Source organism: Alosa pseudoharengus, unplaced genomic scaffold, assembly GCF_046254945.1.
Source record: "Alosa pseudoharengus isolate Yale_2024_CS ecotype anadromous, Long Island Sound unplaced genomic scaffold, YU_APseudo_1.1 YU_APseudo_1.1_scf_15, whole genome shotgun sequence".
NCBI classification, from domain to species: Eukaryota; Metazoa; Chordata; class Actinopteri; order Clupeiformes; family Clupeidae; genus Alosa; species Alosa pseudoharengus.
Genome location: NW_027468620.1, coordinates 20,111,404 through 20,130,547, shown reverse-complemented (window position 1 = coordinate 20,130,547; position 19,144 = coordinate 20,111,404). Strand labels below are relative to the sequence as shown.

At 44.4% G+C, this 19,144-nt stretch overlaps 2 protein-coding genes across 2 annotated transcripts in view; both read right to left on the bottom strand.

Annotated features, from left to right (window-relative positions):
- Positions 1–176: 176 nt before the first annotated feature.
- LOC143124785 (vinculin) lies at positions 177–6,815 on the bottom strand. The gene is made up of 9 exons (XM_076286489.1): positions 6,622–6,815; positions 6,227–6,410; positions 4,308–5,714; positions 3,550–3,791; positions 2,433–3,105; positions 1,560–1,739; positions 1,068–1,240; positions 690–807; positions 177–422 (listed from the first exon to the last, which is right to left on the bottom strand). Exons 1-9 carry the CDS (start codon positions 6,813–6,815, stop codon positions 177–179), a joined length of 3,417 nt encoding a protein of 1,138 aa, XP_076142604.1.
- A 1,203-nt stretch (positions 6,816–8,018) lies between these two features.
- The window catches only part of itga9 (integrin, alpha 9), a 62,867-nt gene continuing 51,741 nt past the window's right edge, over positions 8,019–19,144 (bottom strand). The window contains exons 24-28 of the mRNA XM_076285812.1: positions 17,544–17,669; positions 16,996–17,115; positions 16,394–16,489; positions 12,618–12,737; positions 8,019–10,626 (exon numbers count right to left, since the gene is read on the bottom strand). Of these exons, the coding sequence (XP_076141927.1) occupies positions 10,528–10,626; positions 12,618–12,737; positions 16,394–16,489; positions 16,996–17,115; positions 17,544–17,669 (561 nt within the window). The 3' untranslated portion in view covers positions 8,019–10,527. The remainder of the gene's footprint in view (positions 10,627–12,617; positions 12,738–16,393; positions 16,490–16,995; positions 17,116–17,543; positions 17,670–19,144) is intronic.

The following is a 19,144-nucleotide window of genomic DNA, read 5'->3' as shown; positions in this document are numbered from 1 at the left end:
ATTATATTACTATATTATTATATAGTATTATATACAGTATACACATACCGGTATATGATGAAGCAGCAAAACCAGAAACTAGCACTACATGATATACTGCATAAATATATATGACATAGCATGAAGAGCATCCCAGTACTGTGTCTTGTGCACCAGCATGTGGAGCTCCTGCTCCTTTACTTGTTCTGGTGACCCAGCACGTGCAGCAGGGGAGCCAGGCTTGGCTCTGCCGAGCTGGGGGAGGTCTTGCGGAGGCCCAGGTCGTCCGTCTCCGGGTTGGAGATCTCCAGCGCCCGGTGGATCAGCAGGTTCTTTTTCCACTGGAAGCACAAGGCTGCGGCTCTGGCTGCGTTCGTGTCGGGCTCTGGCTGCCGCAGGCCCTGCCACATTTCAAGAGAGGAGTCTCCAGTTGGCACACTCAACTGGGCCAACAGACAGATTGGTCAAAACGTATGCCAAGGAAAAAGGGTTCAGACAGGATATTTGAGAGTAACTCAGAAAGTTCTAGCATGATTTTTTAATAGCCTGTGGTTCGGAGAGAGACATGGAAATTCAGAGAATGTGAAGAGAATATTTAACATTGTATTGTTAATGTAATGTTTGACATTGACATTAAACATAAAACACATGTTTTACTATAGAATACCTCATGTGGTGGTACAAGGTGGTAACACAGTATTTTTTTTCACCTTAATGCAGGCTGTTTCAGCTGCACGGACTCCCTTCAAGACGATCTGGAGCAGGTTTTGAGCGTTCTTCACCAGAGACTCGTCTGAAGACTTGCTGCCAGGGGTCAGTGCGTTCACACTGCAGACACATCATGCCTTGCTCAGTCACATGCAACGCCATTGTATACATAGATTGGGTTGTTGCTATTTGCGGTTGCTGTTTGTGTAATTGGCTGATTGATTCCCTCACTCTTCATCTCAAGCTGGGGTGTGGTGAGCATTCTCACATAAAATGGGCTGCCATGAATCTTCCATGTGGGTACTAGCCTACACACTGATGGTGGTTGAAGTAGTGTGTGTTGACAGCAGGGTTATGCTCATTGTTTGAGTTTCTCTCACCTAGAAATGATAGTGAGCTGGTTGGTAATGGTCAGTATCTGCTCCACCACTAGAGCGAGGTCTGCAGCGCAGTGCTTGTCCAAGCAGTGGTCGGCGATGACTTTCAGGAACTGTGTGATGGACTGGCAGCTTGAAACTATGGTTTTCGCTGAGGACACAAAGGCTTCTTTGCTCTAGGGTACAGGGGTGGGTTATGAGAATGAGTGGCCTACACAACTACTGGAGTCTAACTAACTACACACTGAATTATATATTCAACACTGGAGAAAGGAGCGGTAACAAGGAATTATATAGGCTACTAAATTATTACAATGTAAATATCATCAATATACGTAAGCTTTAGTCTGACTGGGGTAATAAGTAAATAATAATGGATAATAACAGTATTTTGTAAGTTCAATATTATTATATATCTATTATATATTATAATATAATATATAGAGCTCAAGCATTTTCACATAGATTCAAAACATCTATCTTATATAGACATACGTGTATCGGTCCTTTCCGCTTCAGGTATTGGGCCATGTGGTAGATTTTATCTGCGATTTCTTTGGTAGCCTGGACAATGTAGTTCCCCCGTGAGTCCCACCTCTCTGTCTCTCGTTTCAGGAAGAGGCAGGTGTAGGTGAGGCAGGGAGGCCCTGAGCTAAACAGTGGGCCTCTTTCACTCTGCTGGGAGAGCAAGTCCACACGTCATCCATCAACCGAACCCAGAGACTCACACAGTCAAGGACATACCATTTACATCCTTCAGTGGACAAAGATGTTACAAATAAAGCTATCACCTGATCGACTGTCAACTGCACCTAGAGTCTATAACCAGCAATAACATTAATTGAATCTACCCTGACCGGTTCTGCACACTATACACAATAGACTGACTATAAGAGCACAGATATTTACTTTGTGCGTCTTTTTATGGAATTTTAGTCTTTACAACCTTAGCCGTTTCTAAAACACAGGACTGTGTAGTTACGATATGGCCACCTCAGCATACTGTAGCCAAGTCCAGTGGTCCCATTTTTTTCACGTTACAACCTGTCCCACTTGAAACTCTTATTTCTGTTTCTTTCCTAAATTAGTTCTAAATAAATACTGAAACTGCTATCTTGACCTAACCAGCAAAATAATCAGATTTCACACGTGATGTCTTTTTTTTTTTTTTAAATACCAAAAAAGAACATTGTCACACATTGTTTAACAATGCAAGCCATTCATCTGCCACATGCAGCATCCATCCTGTTTTACCATTCTGGATTCCTGTTTGGGTGAAGTCAGGATGTTTACGGTTGGGTGGACTGTCTGTGTGCTTGGCTCACTCCCTTGTTTTGTGCCTGTCACTGTATTTGCAGGAGGGGCTACTTCCGGCAGCGCTAAAGGTGTGTCTGTCCATGTGACGCGGGCTTCACTTGGGGGCTTCTTGCCCTGCAGTCCGAGCTTAACCTGTTCTTTTATTCTCTCCAGGATTCCGTCCACCTTGTAAATCTCCTCCACCAGGTAGTGTGCTTTGGCTGACCAGCACTGGGTCTGTATTTCGAGACTGAGAGTCTCGCAGCATGCTTGGGTCTCCACCATCAGCCTGAACCTGCTCACAATGTCGGACATCTGGAAGGACAGATGATCGTTGATGAACCTGAGCTGGATGCGTTCCCGTGGGTCTCTGATATAGTTGAAACAGTCCTGCACGCTCTCAGTGGCAACTTTGACGTTTTCCATTAGCAGCTCTGCAGCATTTTCAAAATGTTTCTGAGCCTCCACAGCTTTACTGCTCTCCTGGTTCTTGGCAGATGCAGAATAGGCCAAAGTGATTGCATTTTCGATGGCTATCACATAATCCTTGTTTACTTTACTAAGCAGGCCCGACAGCCTCTTCATGTTGGCCTGAAGCTGTCTCTGTAAGAGCTCAGACTTAGCGAGTAGAAGAATACCCGAGTGAGAGATGGTTCCAAGGTCCTCCTCCGCTTGAAGGTAGGTGTCAGTGAGTATCTTAATGTCACCTTGGAGTTCGCTCAAGGTTTTAACTTTGTAATGATCCCTGCAGTTTAAGCAGGACAACCTTGCTGCCTCCTGTATCCTGAGTGAGTTCTCAGACATCGTCGTCAGCCATTTCTTTGGGGTCATTTGATGTTTTGTTAGCTGGCTGGTGTTAGCAGATGCTGCATTACCAATAATTTTATCCAGTGAGTTCAGAAGAACTTGCATGGACAGAGCCCACAGAAGGCATGGGCCTTCAACATCAGTCACTGCTGCTGGTTTTGAAGCCAGGTCCGTTATCTGCTTAGTGTTTGTCTGTGCTTTTGTCAGCTTGTTTTGCAAGACAGAAATGCTCTCATGACCCTCTCCTCTTGCTGTATTTTCAAGAGATGTAACGAGTTGAACCACGTCTGCACACAAACACATCACTTCAGTGAGTTCTTGTGAGATAGTCTCAGACATGCTAGGGCTAGTGCATTGAAACATGGCAGAGATGGCTCTATACCATGTGCCTGCGACCGGTAACAGAATATTCCGGGTGTTTCTGATGAGGTCGGAGAATTGTGTGGTGTGTTTGTAGATGCTCTCCATGGTCATGCCTGAGCTCATGGCAGTCTCCTGAGCTGTCTGGACCAGCAGAGGTGTTAGAGACACTAACTCTGACCGAAGACTGTCCACCTCTTTGCTGTCATCCTTTTCTATAATGGTGGCAGCCTCTTTGGCAGCTTGTGCATAACAGTTTGAAAGCTCAAGGACACCAGAGCAAGCTACATTCAGAGCTGTGACATCCCTGCCTTTGGTCATGCTGACAACATCGTTCAGGAGGGGAAGAAGATCAACCGTTTCATTTGGAACAAGCTTTAGGGGTATGGTTTGTGGTTTGGTCTCTAAAATCAAAGAACTTTTTCCCAACTCAGTGTCTTTAAGGTGCTGGAACTGTTGAAATTGTCGAACTGTTGAAAGGGATAGATTCTGGTCAATTGCTTTCATCATAAATTCTAATTTAGGTTGTGCAGTTGAAACTATACTCTCGCTGTCTTGGTCTGAAAAATGATCTTCAGTGTCACCTTCCTTTGGATCAAGAACAGATGGTAAAAGCGCTGGAACTGGCTCCATGATTGGGAGGACTGGTAATAAATTCATGGGATTACGAGCTTCCTCTCGCAGTGGGCTGAGGAGATCTGGGTGCTGTAGACCATCCAAGCCCTCACGTAACACTTCAAAGTTTTTGATGGCCAAAGCGAGCTGATCTGAAAATGTTACATAAGCGCTCTCATCGTGACCACTGCTTGAGCAGATGTCTGTGACGCATCCTGCCACCTCAGCTGCGGCAGCCTCTGCCTGTCGTACCAGCACCAGGAGTCCATTGCGGTAGATGGGGTCGTCACTCTTGTCCACGTGCCTTCTCACGGCCTGAACTACCTGGTTCATGTGGCCCATGAGAAGCCCCGCATGCTCACCAAACAACTGAAGGTCCTGGCATTTGTGTGCAGTCTCGCATCCACACAAGCTGTCCTCCATCCCCTGGACAGCCAGACTCGTGAATGCTTTTATATCCATGATGTCACTGAAGGCATTCATGAGCTGATCGGTGTCATCCACCCACCTGTGGTGCAGATCTAGAAGTTTCTGGAGTGCTCCCGAGCACTGGACCGTGTCCCCTCTGAGCTCTTGTAAAACCGGCGCCACTCCATGCCGCAGTCGCATCAGGCGCGCCCGAGAGTTTTCCACGCACTCCAAGCTCTTAGCGTCAGTGGCTAACGCTGCAACAAATCCGGTGACCTGAACCATTCGGTCAGCGTGAGACTGGAAAGCCCTCAGTAGTGGCTGGAAACTGTCTTGGTCAAACTCTCTCCCCTCTGGCTCACCCTCAAAGATGTGACTAATGGTGTTCACCAGCTGCTCCATTGGCGTGCCGGCGAAAACAAAAACATCCAGGACCTGACACAGCGTAGCCGTCACCACAGCCTCATCGAGCTTGTGAATCCGCTGGATCAGGGATGCACAGAGGCTCGCTAAGTGTTGCTTGGATTGGAGTGCACCCCCTTGGACTTTTAACTGATGTGATATCTCAGTCCACAGTTTGAGGGCGTGCCGGCAATTCTCAGCCACCTCTGGCTGAAGCTCACCTCGAGACGTGTTTGCCACCATCATGCAGTGGAACACCAGGTCTCTCAGCAGGACATCGAAATCACTAACTTTGATCGTCGAGCAATCAGAGACACCCAGCAACTGCATAAGGCTGTTTCGCCTGTCAGTGTAGTACCCGTTGGGTCCCGAAGGAGCCCAGTGGCAGTTGCTCTTCAGTGTAACAACGATGTCATTGACGGTGGAATTCACTTGCTGTAGGACATACGTCTTGGCCGTGTGAGCTTGCTCACTGGCAGGGTGCTTTATGGTGGTAGACATTGCCGTGTGCAGCATGGAGATGCATTTAGTCAGGGTGTGCATAGAGCCTCTCACTTGCTCGCGCTGCTTGGGACTCCTCAAGTCCGGTACCCTCTCCTCCACCAGGTTGTTCATGAGGAGTATGGCCCTGGAGAACACCTGGAAGGCTTTGAGCAAGCTGGGCATGTCTCCCGCTGAGCCGATTTGTGAGATGCATTCTAAGACCCAGTGAGCAGCTGCTACTATCTTCCTCACAGTTGCATCATCCTCCACCAGAAGAATCTGAGAGAAGACACATCAAAGATATGCAAAAGGAACACGTTACCATATGGTGTCACTGACACAGATGGGGTAGTACAGACAACTGACCCTTTAAAAGTACAATCCATGATTCTAATCTGATACACTTTTTGTCAGATTCATCTGATTGTTTCTCATGGTCTACTTGCTGTCTGTCTTGTGAGTGGGATTGGCTTTTGAACTAAAATATCAACACCAATTCACCATAATCACAGACTGCATCTTAGAAATCCCTGAATAACTGTTGGAAACACTGCCCAGAGGAAAGGAAAATTACAAATTATTCGACTAGCTCATTTCTCATACACATAAATGAGCTCAATTAATATCAATATACAGGTACAATTTTTTTTAGCATTTTCTTTCTTCATTTAAACTCCTAAGAAATAGCCTTCATCAGAATCCAGTAATCACCAAATAAGAGCTGACTTATTTCTGAGATAAAGTAAAGGGCGCAACATTTTCCTCTGGATGATGCTGTTGATGGCCGTTACCTTGACTACGCCCAGTAGGACGTTCTGGGTGGCCACCACCAGCTCCTCCCGGTGCTCCTCCAGCTGGGGCTGGATGCTGAGCTTCTGCGAGGCCAGCAGCACATGCTGCCCAGCCACAGTCAGGGACTCCACCAGCGGAGCCATCTCCATCCTCATCACCTCATCATCAGCATCCACCACCAGTCTTAGGACAGGAGAGAAAACTCCGCTTTGGGTCTTTTTTATGGACGTGATTGGCTAAGCCATTTGTTTGAATGTCTTTTTGCATATCACATGTAGCTTATATGATAAAGGTTAAACTGGCCTATTACATTTGGTTGTGAAAAAGATATATTAAACTGTTAAACTTAAGCACTGAAACAAAACTCCCTGACTCGTTTGTACGCCAAGCTCACCTTGATGCGACTGTGGCCATGTATTTAGCCGCTTTGGCCACCGCCTTGGCAACTGTCTCCAGCTGGGAAAAGTGTTCGGGCTCCTGGCCGCTCTCGCACAGCAGGATCAGGTGGCACAGGTGGGACGTGACCGGAGCCACCACTTGCTCGATGGAGCTGGTCTTTATCAGACCGTCCTCTAGTAGAGATGCCATCTCTGCTCAGTAAAAATAACGTGGCAGTAACTGGAACAAGATGCTTGAATGGAGATATTATGTTAGGTAGGACTTGAATATGTAGATGGAATATTCATGGTTATCTGAGGCTAAGTCATTTCCCTTTTGTTAATCATAAGACAGAATGTATATACAGTATAACCACATTTTATAGCTGATATTAGTGAGGTTTTTACAGATTTGTACCAACCAAAGCATGCATTATATTTCAATTATAATCATGTACTGCAAGGTGTGGCAAACAGACAATGACAACTTATTGTTGCTGCAAAGACACTAGCATGCTGATAGGCTACCATTAAATAAGACATAATATAATAGCCATACTGCAACTATAATCCAGCCACACATACAGAGACATCATATGATGAAATGTAGACATTAATTTCTGTCTGAAACTCACTTAGAAGTCCATATGTTGTGGCAGCAAGGGAGATGACTAGATGCACAGCCTGAGACTGACTCATAAATTATGCACATTAACTCGCTGTAGGCCAGCCAGTTGATATTCATGTGTACCATGGCAACTAACGTCAGCTGATACAAACAGTGATCTCATTAAAGGCGTAGGTCTTCTCCAAAAAAATACAGGACCCTTACAGCAGGCTATCTATTCTGTTTGGTTCAAATGCATACACACTCATGGATGAAAAGACTATAACTACTGACAAACTACTTAACCAACTTAACTATGAACAAAAATAAAATGTTAAACCAAAGGCATTTAGGTCTACATGCACTTTAGAAAGATATTGTTGGTTCATCAATATTCTTATAAGCTTCTTTCAATATTGGACTGTAGTTAAATGTCCTTAACATCAAATGGTTCACATTACAGTTATGCTCATATTAGATGTAAAGAAAGTTCACTACTAAGGAAGGTTTTTTTTAAATTGGGCCATAGGCAGTGGTGTAGCTGTAATGGATTTGATAGGTCAAATACTTTTAACATCACTTCAAAATTTAGTCAGAATTTAAACACAGACATTCTATTTTGAGTCAACAAACAATGAATTCAGTGTAACAGTATCCGCAGCCTACACAACAAATATTGTACGCACCATAGAATTACACTAAAACTGAGCACCAGGGGGCGCCAGACATCATACATGCAGCAAAAGGCATTTGAGGCAATGCATTTTGTATGGAAGGGTTTCGAGGAGAAAACATCAGAAACGTGACTTACTCCAAGTGAACTTTAATCTTAAAATGGCAGTATCAACCGATAAATACACAGCTTGAACATTAGCTTGTACAACAAACATACAACTCAATACTTTTATGTAAAAAATGAAATTCAGTGACAGTAGTTTTTTTTTTCTGTAATACATCCTAAACAGGTGATAATGCTGACAATCACAGTTATATATTACACCTAGAATGTCAAGTATCTCTCTGTTTAACACACACACTGTAGGGCAATAATTATACTTGGTGCAGAGGGGAAGGGTGAGTATGTTTTTTTCTCCATACCAGTGGTATTAATGAATCAAAATACACAAGCTATATTCTGTAGGTGAACCTACCAGACATCAATGAAGCCGTAAGAGCCGAGTGCTAAACCTTCATATACGTAGACAGTGAAATAAAGTGACTGGAGTACTGAGCATGTGACTTGTGAGGGGCTATGGAACCCCTCTCTTGGACACCCAGTGGATCAAAAACGGCAAACTTGCCAAACAGAGTTCTTTGACCGTACAAACAATACTTCTGAATTGTTTCAAAAAGCATGGGCCTTTCGACACTCACATGTCAAGAAGCTGGAGGAGCCTGTTCCTCCCCTCCAACAGTAATGAAAAAGCTGGGATCCACCTCTCTCACACACACACACACACGAAGCCTCTACTGTTGCCCAGTTAATGTGTTTGTCCTGGGCGCTCTTCCATTTATGGAAAGATTCTGATTAAATTCTACTCTAATCCAGGAAATTAAAGCTTGATTTGGGGGGTGGGTGGGGGTGGGGGGTTGGGCACTAGTTTATGGAAATTAAAATGCTCTCATGTGAGAATCTATGTTCTGCGGTGGTGGCGGTGGCAGATTTTCAGGGAGTTCTTTCTTACATTCCAGCATGTTGACTTAAAAATGAGCAGTTCCCACAAGCCCCAAAGAGCCCATTTCCACGTAGTGACAGAGCATGCTGCATTTCGTGCCAACTTCGGGTCATTACACACCACTGTTCCTGTGGGCTACAGACCTGTTGTAAACCCCATCAGATCAACTCCATCTACCTCGCACCTCTCTCCTCTGAGCCATGCAAACAATGGTACACATTATCTGACCTTGGTTCAGTTCATTTCTCTAATATCCATCATCCAAGTCCAAAATCCTGTACAAACAGAACCTAATCTCTTTACTGAATCTCCAAACAGAACCTCTTTAGATACAGTATATAAACCACTGTTCATTCCCATATTGGCTTGATAGAGATCATCATTGGGTTCTATTATTGAGACCATTCTTTTGCTGACTGATACCATCTGTTTGTTTAATTCACAATGTAAATCTGGGTTCACGCTAAAGAAAGATGGTGGGGAACATCAACATAGAGATTGGGAGATTGCAAGACGTGTGATATCTATCAAATCTCAGTATTTAAATACATGGGGTATTAAAGCACAGCAATGATAACAACATTCTAATGGGCATATCACATAAATAAATGCCAACACACTGTTTTCAAACATTTCATACAGAGACTAGCCACCTCTTGTGTTTGTGCTTGTTTTATCGGCTTATGTACACCCAATGAACCTTTTCACAGCAACCAGTCAGATTGTAGCTATTGACTTGTGCTTGACAGTACATTCAAAAGCATTGCACATGTAACATTTCTAATTCTCAGCACAAATGAAAATGTGTGGTCCCACCTTCTGCTACTGTGATACTGAAATATACAGATATTTCTTCATTCTGTTTTTTTGGATTCAGCTTTTAGTTGCCTTTTACGTCACCTTATTGTTTTGACATTGACACAGTTCATGTTCCACAGTCTCCGTCCCACACTCAGGGTCTATGCGTCTTCATTTCAGGTCTTTGGCATGTTGGATTCAGTATTTGGCTTATAAAAAAGAGCATTACACAATACCTTCCTTCAAAACATTGCATTATGGTAGCATGAAAATAAAAAAAAATTTAAGAATAGCATTAACTCTTTGGCTTACAAAAGTTATCATCAGTGCTCTTAAAAAACAAACATAAGATATGTCTCCTGGGGACTTGAAAACATCCCAAGCCCCCCCCCGAAGATCTTTTCTATACAATATGGAATATATGTATAAAAATAGATTTTGCTATGAAACAGTGCCCTGAGGGTTTCTTCTTTCTTCTTGTCTGCTGACACTGATGTGATATCCACATCTGATTGAGGAAGCCATTGTCTCTTTTCAGTCAGTCTCTGTCTGCTCAGTCCCTTTGGCAAGAAAGCAACTCCACTGTGGTGGGGAAATGGGCTTCCAATCCCATGTGTTGGACAGCAACATACACATCTCACATCTCAGTTAGCTTGCCTCCTACACAAGAAAAGTGTCAAACCTCCGAAAAATTTGGAGAATATTCATCTCTTCCACATATGGAAGACTGGCGGACCCATGGCTTTACAGGAAGGCCGAGGCCAAAGGCAGTAGCTCATTGGACCGTTTGAGTCCAATGCTCCAGCCCGTTGGCTGTCATTGTGATCCTCCCGCCCTGGCGATCATTGGCTTTTCTGCACCCAGTCCCAGCTCTCGTCACTGTCTTTCCTGCTCTTCTCGGCCTCTATGATCTCCCGGTAGCGTCGGCGGAAAAAGCCCATCTGCAAAAGCAAAGAGAGAGAGAGAGAGAGAGAGAGAAAAAAATATTGAGATTATGAGCTGCAGAGCGGCAGGCATACAGTACAAACACAGCATTGGATATGAGACTGAGTGGATAAGTGAAAAAGATTGAACTCAGCAAGACCAGTTATTAAACAAACAGGAAGACAGACATATAGACAGTCAGACACGCACAGAGATAAACAAACAGACTAACAGGCACACAGTAATAAATAAGAGCGATAATAGCTATTACTGCTGGTATCGGTAAGTGTCATTGTAAGGATAAGAGCAAGTGTAAGCACAGACACACATGATATGGCTTGCGGTCATTTATCTCTGTTTATTGATATGGTCGCAAGTGCTCCTCAGGCATTTCCTGAGGAGAGCAATGCTGGACATGTGCAGGCCTTGTAAAAGGGGTTTATTTTGGCCCATCCAAGGTCTCAAGAAAAAAGGGGTGAGTAAGTGTGTGTGTGTGTGTGTGCGGGGGTGTATCCCTGGACCAACATTCCAAGGTTTAGTTGTAGTATTCCCGCTGGAAAGCAGAGGAGTGGAAAAGAAAAGGAGTTCTGTGAAAAGTGGCCCCCAAGAAATCAGGGCTATTGCCATTTCCTCTTTGAAATTGCTCTTTTTTTTTGCGAGTGTGCGAGTGCCGTGGTGTAAATTCTCCTGTCTCGGATCCTGTGCTTTGTCCGTCTTTTACGGCCGACTCCAAGCAAGCCAAGAGCTCACGGTGAGCCCATTTCGGCCGCCGCTCCAAGAAAAGCCGCCTCTTATCCCCGAGCTGCAGGAGGAAGGGAGCCATGTGCCCCTCACCATGCCACTGAAGCATGTGACACCGGGACAAAATAAAACAGCCTCACAAATGCTCCGGGACCTGATGAGGACTGTTTATAGCCTATTAAATACACACGAGCAATGTGATACCCATAAAAGAATGATCAAGTAAGGTTAATAAGATTTCCAGTCAGACTCTGTTGGTCAGCACAGATCATTACCTTTAATGGCGTAGTGTTGATGGAAATAATTATTAAATGGGAGCACTACTGGCTGTGATATAGCTCATTCGGTTTTCAGAGCGCTTCACCGCCTATGATGTGTTATTAAAGCAGGTGTATTCATTCTGTTCCCCAGCACCAGAGCCAGTTAGTGAGATCAGAGTCTGGCTACACACCCCTGTTTCGCTGAAGTCTCTTAAGGATCAGAATACAATGGACACCCTACAAACACTGGCACCGAGGTGGTCTACTAATTATGTTATGGGCCATAACCTAAAGGTCATGACCGCAAAAGTTTGGGGCTCATAAAAACCGAAATGCTCAGTTAATAATGACTTTGAGTCGGAAATCTCAAGAGAGAATCAAAAGGGGAATTGTGGTGCACAGATTTAGGTGACTAGTGTTAGAAACAACAAACAAAATATCAGAAAATACAGAAACTGATTTAGTTAAAATAGCTAAATTACTTAAATCGTTAAAAAAAAAAATCCTTAGCTGTTTATGAGCAGAGTAAGGATTCTGTGATTTCATCTGGTCAAACAATAAAGTTTTTTTTCTTTTGGCCTTGTGACCGGAGGGGTGGATCAGTTCATATCGGTTCACTTGAGGTAAGGGAGGAGGAGCGAGAGCAGCCTGTCCAGACCATCGGGGGTCTGAATCCATACGGCCATGCCTTTACAGGAACTTAGCTCACACATGAAGTCATTTTCATATGCAACAGAATATTAATGAAATGAAAAGAAATTATTTTACCCATTGGATGACTCTTGTAATCCCAGTCATTAATGGTTTATTCTCTCATGGAAAGTCAGATAAGCCATTTGTTTCTCAGACTAAGTGACTTACAAAATAGAAAAACATTCAATATATTTTATGTGTCTGTTGAGCTGATGACATTTGGTATCTTTCCCATCTTGCATAAACTGTTGAACACTTGAAGTGCTTAGCTTTTCAGCTGTTTAAGGTGGTGTCTGTGATGTGGCGTCTCTTACCTTCCACAGCAGCACGGCGAGCAGGAGGAAGATGAGGATCCCGACCAGGAGGCTGATGGCGATGATCCAGCCCACCACGTAGCCCCTTGGCTCCTGACTGTGCAGCGCCTCAAACACCAGCTGCGACCAGACCAGAGTGGGATCAAACTCAGACAGTCAGACAACACACAGACACACACACGCACACACACACACACACGCACACACACACACACACACACACACACACACACACACACACACACACACACACACACACACACACGCACACACACACACACACACACACACACACACACACGCTCCCACACACAGACACACACACAGACACACAAACAGACACACACACACACTCAAATGTGCACACATATACACACAGGACTTTGGCCTTCCAACTGGCTAGAGTCATTATAATCTGTTTCTGTCTTCGAGACATATTGAAAGGTCTGTGTAGCCAGCGGACTGATATCAAAACAGCAGGCCTAGTAGACAGGCTTTTAAGACTGTACGAAATCATTATGTAATTTCCTGGATGATAATTGTGTCTGCTCTGCGTCCGTGTTGGATATGGCTCAGCTAAGTGAAAACAAAAGGGAGCAATTATGGTAGAAATGCTCCGATTTTCAGAACAATACCTTCTGGAAGTTGTTTCAGTTCTTTTCTACATTACTATGCCAAAATCGGCCTTTCTTTAAGATATTATATTTATATTCAATAAAATAGTAAGCACAACTTAGATAAGCATGGAATGCCTTATATTTTGTAATCTGGGCAATCTGACATAGTGATCTGTTTCTATTGCTAATATAGTTTGTTGACATTTTCATGTGAACTTAAACAAATAGAGTCTTCTAAAAACACTGGGCTCCATAATAAATGACCCCCTGATTTATTCCCCCAGCAGCACAGAGGGTGCACAGTGACCCAGTAAATGACCCACCACTAACTACTGGGAAAAAAGATGGGGTCTACAACAAGCAAATAATTTAGTACAGGTCAAAGAATTAAGCCAAAAATAGAAGGCAAACAAAAGGGGTCAAAAGGTCCAGAGAGGAATCCAGAGAAGTGAACGTAGTACAGTCCATCTCTATATGAATCCTGGGTGAGAAGTGAACGTGGTACAGTGCATCTCTACAGGAATCCTGTGTGAGATTTCTATAAAAGGGGGGGGGGGGGGGGGGGTCAGTCGGTATAAAGTTTATAACTGAGTGTCCATATAAATGTGTAATACATAAATATTGATACAGAATTCTGCACCACATTCCTGGGCTGTAGTGTTGGGAGCCCTGCTGGTTTAGGAAACGCCATCCCGTTTAGATGGACTCTCACACAAATGCCATTAGAAGACGGAGGGGATATGCATGGCGCGGAGACCTGCTGACCTTGAGAAATACGGAAGAATTTAACCTTTTGTGGACTGTAACGTAAAGTGCCGCCTCCAGCACTGTGGTAGAGCAGCAGGTTCTGAATACGTCTGAATGGCAATGTAGCATGACGAGGCAGAAGGAAAGCTCTCACTGGACCGAGTGGAGAGGGAGCAGATAAATCTACTCCCCGTCACCCCCATGAGCACTTTCCCACATTTCAAACCCTGGTGTGTGAAAGCAGCCAGACCAGGAAAAAGGCTTCATGTCACTTGCAAAACACACACACAAAAAAAAATCTGATGGAGATGTTCTGTTTTGTTCGACCTGCGCCAAGCCACCGTGGTTGACAGCCCGACAGCCTGACTGGGTTAGCCATAATGCTGTGCTATATTCGGAGATGGGAATGGGGAATGAAAATGGCCTTGATTGGCTCTGATTGACTCTGACTAAATTGGGTTCTTTAGAATTCTGAGCTCTTGGAAAGGGCCTTGGTTCCCTGGATGGTTTTCCCACGAAAATGTCTCCATCCTGGTGCTGAGTGAGTGGGGGAAACGAAGGGGACAGGGGACAAGTGTGGGGGGGGGGGGGGTCAACACATGGAGTGCTGAGGGAAGCAAACAGGAGAGGGAGTGTAGGATGGGGTGTGGTGGTGGAGCAGACACATTTATGACAGGTCTTAATTAGCCCCCACTTTGCCAGACCCACAGCCAAATCGGCCACACCACCCCCCTCGCATGACCCCTCCAACCTCGAGCTCTGAGGGTCAGACGTCCCGCAGCGGGCAGTGTCTGAGTCAGAAACCCAATCAGCTGAGAGGTCTGCTTCAAAGATGTCCCATGTAAAATTAACTGAAAGGTTTTTGGCACACGATTTCAGTCCAAAGTGAATCACAAAACATATTTGGAAAAAAAAAAAAAGATTAACATTAATACATATATATTTACTGTTTAATAATGAATAATATTATGAAACAGAAACAGAAAATTATTCTTAAAGGAATTATCCGGAGTAAAATGCACTTTAGATCAATTTACGGATGATTGGGAGTACATACGTTGAGTTGACATCCAAATCATGTCATTCGGATGTGTTTTGAGAAAGTTCGATGTTACCGTTTTTAGTCAAAACTCGTTAGCCTGGAAGTGACGCGGGCATATCATTTCGCTGCTACAAAACGCTATTTTTATACCTCTTCTACAGTTCCAAACAACATTACACTTACGTGGTAGTGAGTAGAGGGTCCCTAAAGCCAAACCGAAGTATCCCGAGTGAGTGTGGAGTAACACGCTCTGGAAATTCACAATTTCGTCGCCGTTTTTTTTTTTTTTAAAACATAGTCCAGTATTTCTTTCGAAATTGAAATGAAGTAGTATGGACTGGACTATGTTTTTTTTTTTTTTTTTTTAAAAGCGGCGACGAAATTGTGAATTTCCAGAGCGTGTTACTCCACACTCAGCAATCGACTCCTACGGACTTTCCCCTGAAGATGGCAGCAAACATGGCAACAAAGATGGCAACATTTCCGGAAAGGTACTGGCTTGATGAAATTAATTCTGGACTCTCTATCCGACCACATAAAGACCTCGGGATACTTCGGTTTGGCTTTAGGGACCCTCTACTCACTACCACGTAAGTGTAATGTTGTTTGGAACTGTAGAAGAGATATAAAAATAGCGTTTTGTAGCGGCGATATGATATGCCCGCGTCACTTCCAGGCTAACGAGTTTTGACTAAAAACAGTAACATCGAACTTTCTCAAAACACATCCGAATGACATGATTTGGATGTCAACTCAACGTATGTACTCCCAATCATCCGTAAATTGATCTAAAGTACATTTTACTCTGGATAATTCCTTTAACACAATAGATGTATAAGAATATTCCAATAATCCAATATATCAAATATTGGAATGAGTAATTGAACCCAATCCCTAGTGCTGCCACTGCAGCCATAACAGAGTGTGTGGACTCATACCGGCTCCAACGGTCACTCAGTGCTGGTGCGGTCAGAGGAGAACCTATCCTTGAGGACAGCTGAGGGCCCCAAAAAGAGGCGCCGGCGGTCCCAGTGGAGGCGAACCCCTCACCCTGCCCCGGGGTCCCAGCTGCTCGGCGATACTTTTAAAGCACTCACGGCTCCACACACAGCCAGTGGAGCGAGGACTAGGGCCCACACGGAGCGGCCTTCTCTCTCAAGCGGCCCTCGCTTAATCTCCCCTCAGCCTGCCCCAAAAAGGTGTCTGGAGACTCTAGGGTTCGTGATTCCCAAAAACAATTTCCTGAGTGTCAGCACTTTGATGGTGCCCCCTCCCAATCAGTGTTTGGTAAACAACAGAAAGGGCGGCCAAAGGGGTTGTTAGTCTAATTGAAGTGTCTTGTGAGAGTGGTAATGCAATGTGAAACTCACGGATATCTCCTCTGGCTGGCCGTGGGGCACCTCAATGGCCCTGTCGTCCACCCGAACGTTCCCTCGTGTCACAAACTGGATCACAGAAGAGCTGTCCTGTAATAAGGAAGGAGAGGAGGCAAATTAAGGTTGACCATACAGTAACTACACTACTACAACTACTAGCAATCAGTGCATTCTGGAATTGACTGAGCATTGAATTCTTAGATAGATAGAGATAGATAGATAGATACTTTATTGATCCCCAGGGGAAATTCAAGGTCTTAGTAGCATACAGACATCACACACACATTCACTAACAGCAGAAAAAAGTAATTAAAAGTATATAATATAAAATACACAACTAAGCAATAAGGACAGTAGAAGATAAAGAATATACTAAATATACTAAAATACAAATCATACTAAATAACACTTAATCTAAATCAAAATCATCTTTCACAGCAATGCCCTGAGCACATGTGTATACTGATATTTATAACCTAATTTACCTCATTTAAATGAATGTTAGGTAGGTTGAGATGAAAAGATTCAGATGGCAGATTTAGAAAGATGACCATGTTGATAATGTATTACCATAGCATGCATGCCAGCCAGCTTACCCTCTTCAGTATTTCTGTGTTCAGTAGCATTCGCACATCTATACTAACAGCTTCCTCTTTGGCTTGGGAGCCCAAGGTACACGAGATTACTAGACACGCTCTCCCTGGCCGGTCACAATCCTGCTCGAACAAGAGACACAAATAACATGGTTAGAAGGGAAAACAGTTTGAAGACAACAGATTAAACAAAAGATTAAAAGAATAAACAATATGAACAAAATGTCTTAGTGAGAATCCTTCAGACAAAGTGCTGAAGATATTTACTGAAGTAAGTAAGTAAGTATTTTATTTATATAACACATTTTTCATGCACTAGAGAAGAAAGCCTTTAGAGATGAATAAACAATATCAGATCTTTTAGTGAGAATCCTTCAGACAAAGCACTGAAGATACTAGTAAGTAAGTATTTTATTTATATAGCACATTTTTGAAGACATTTTCTGCCTGTGTAGAGATGAATACATATAAACAAACATTAAACAAATTTGCTTAAGTATTTAGAGTAAATAACAGACAATACAGAAATCCTCTACAGACTTCTGACATACCAGGACTCTCCTTCCCGATTTGGTGAAGAAGGCGAAGATGGTGTGGAAGATGTTCTCCCTGTCCTGGGGAATGGTGCAGGGCATGGGGTTCCTGTGTGGGGTGCAGTTTCCCCGACCGTCCGCCACCTGAACACAGAGCACAGACACACACACTTCCTCAGGAATGGCATGCGCTGCAGCCGCAAACTAGATGGGGACAAATCACTAGCAGGCAGAAGACTCCATAAACTTAAAGTCATTTTTTTATTTATTTATAAGGACAGCACACATTAACATTTCTGAAAATGTGCCAGTGTTAACCAGCTGGGTAATTTTCAGAGGTAGTCCTTTGGCAAGATGTTATGAGAACCATCAATTGATTTGGTCAGTTGTTCCCAGATGTCAAGTCAGCAATAAAATATAATTATCATTATTATCCACTGCAAGGCGAGCAAAACATATTTCTTCAGTTTTTTTTTTTTTTTGTGTTCGTTTGTCTTGGGATTGACTCTGAGAGGTCTCTAGACTAGACTGAAGTCGCATGTGTGAAGCAGTTAAGCACAATGATAGAGGCAAGGCGAGGAGACTTTTGAGGATTTCCGTGAAGCCTGGGAACAGCCTTGGCAACTTGGGTGGGATGGATGAATGACCAGTCCTTAGGCTCTTTCCCCCTTTGAGCGTTCTGTAGTAGCGTAGCATGAACAGGATTAGAGTGCGTGTCGTAGGACAGTTGAGGCTGATGTCCGTGTGTGACCGCCGGATTTGAAAAGGGTTAAAGGAAATGGTGTTTGAAGGGGTGGGGGGGGTCCTGTCCCCTCCACCCCGTCTCCCACCCCCCACTCTCATCTCTTCCTCGCCCCGCTACCTTGCCATGCTTCCCCATATGGAGTGATTTAGGGTTGGGGTGGTCGGCTTTGACACAGGCCCCCAGGGAGCCCTTACACTCTTCCCCCCTCATGGCCATCCTTCCTTTCAGGCTGGCCCCAGAGAGAGAGAGAGAGATAGAGAGAGAATGGCAGAGAAAGTGAGAGAGTTTGTGTGTGTGTGTGTGTGTGAGTGAGAGAGTGTGTGAGAGAGAGAGAGAGAGAGAGAGACAAAGAGTGCCCAGGGGAAAGAGGACTGCGGCCTCCCATTGTCAGTTTGCCTGCTGCCCAGTGCGTCTCCCCAAGGTCTGATCCTTCCACAGGGGCCTTTCTGGTCGCGGGGCTTTGCCAGTACATCAGGCAGAGAGTGGCTGCTCCTGCTGGGGATGATTCATTGTCCACAGCTCCAGCTTGACTTACACCTCAGGATTTCAATGATTTAAAATGGCTACAGTTCAGCTTATGCCTCTCCCACAGTAGCAGCGCTGACAGCTTTGACCCCTTTTCTGTTTGTGCAAATTGCCCGCCCGCCCAACCTCTCAACCCCTCGCCCACTCCAGCGCTCACATGTTGCCGTGTGGGAAAGTGGCGGCATGTTCGCACATGTGCGTTTGCAATTACGAGGCGTTGCTGTTTGCTTTGTCCCTCTGTGAGGAGACTCAGGGAGGAGCAGGTTGGCCTTTTGGGAGCTCTTGCCCCTCTGCCCCACAAAGACACACACACACACACGTATGCACGCACACACAGACACACACACAC

Coding starts and splice junctions, on each gene's coding strand:
- LOC143124785 (XM_076286489.1), bottom strand. CDS start 6,815: ATGGCATCTCTACTAGAGGACGGTCTGATAAAGACCAGCTCCATCGAG. Junction 5,715..6,226: donor TCCTACTGGGCGTAGTCAAG/GTAACGGCCATC, acceptor GTCTTCTCTCAG/ATTCTTCTGGTGGAGGATGA. Junction 1,241..1,559: donor AGCGGAAAGGACCGATACAC/GTATGTCTATAT, acceptor CCTGTACCCTAG/AGCAAAGAAGCCTTTGTGTC.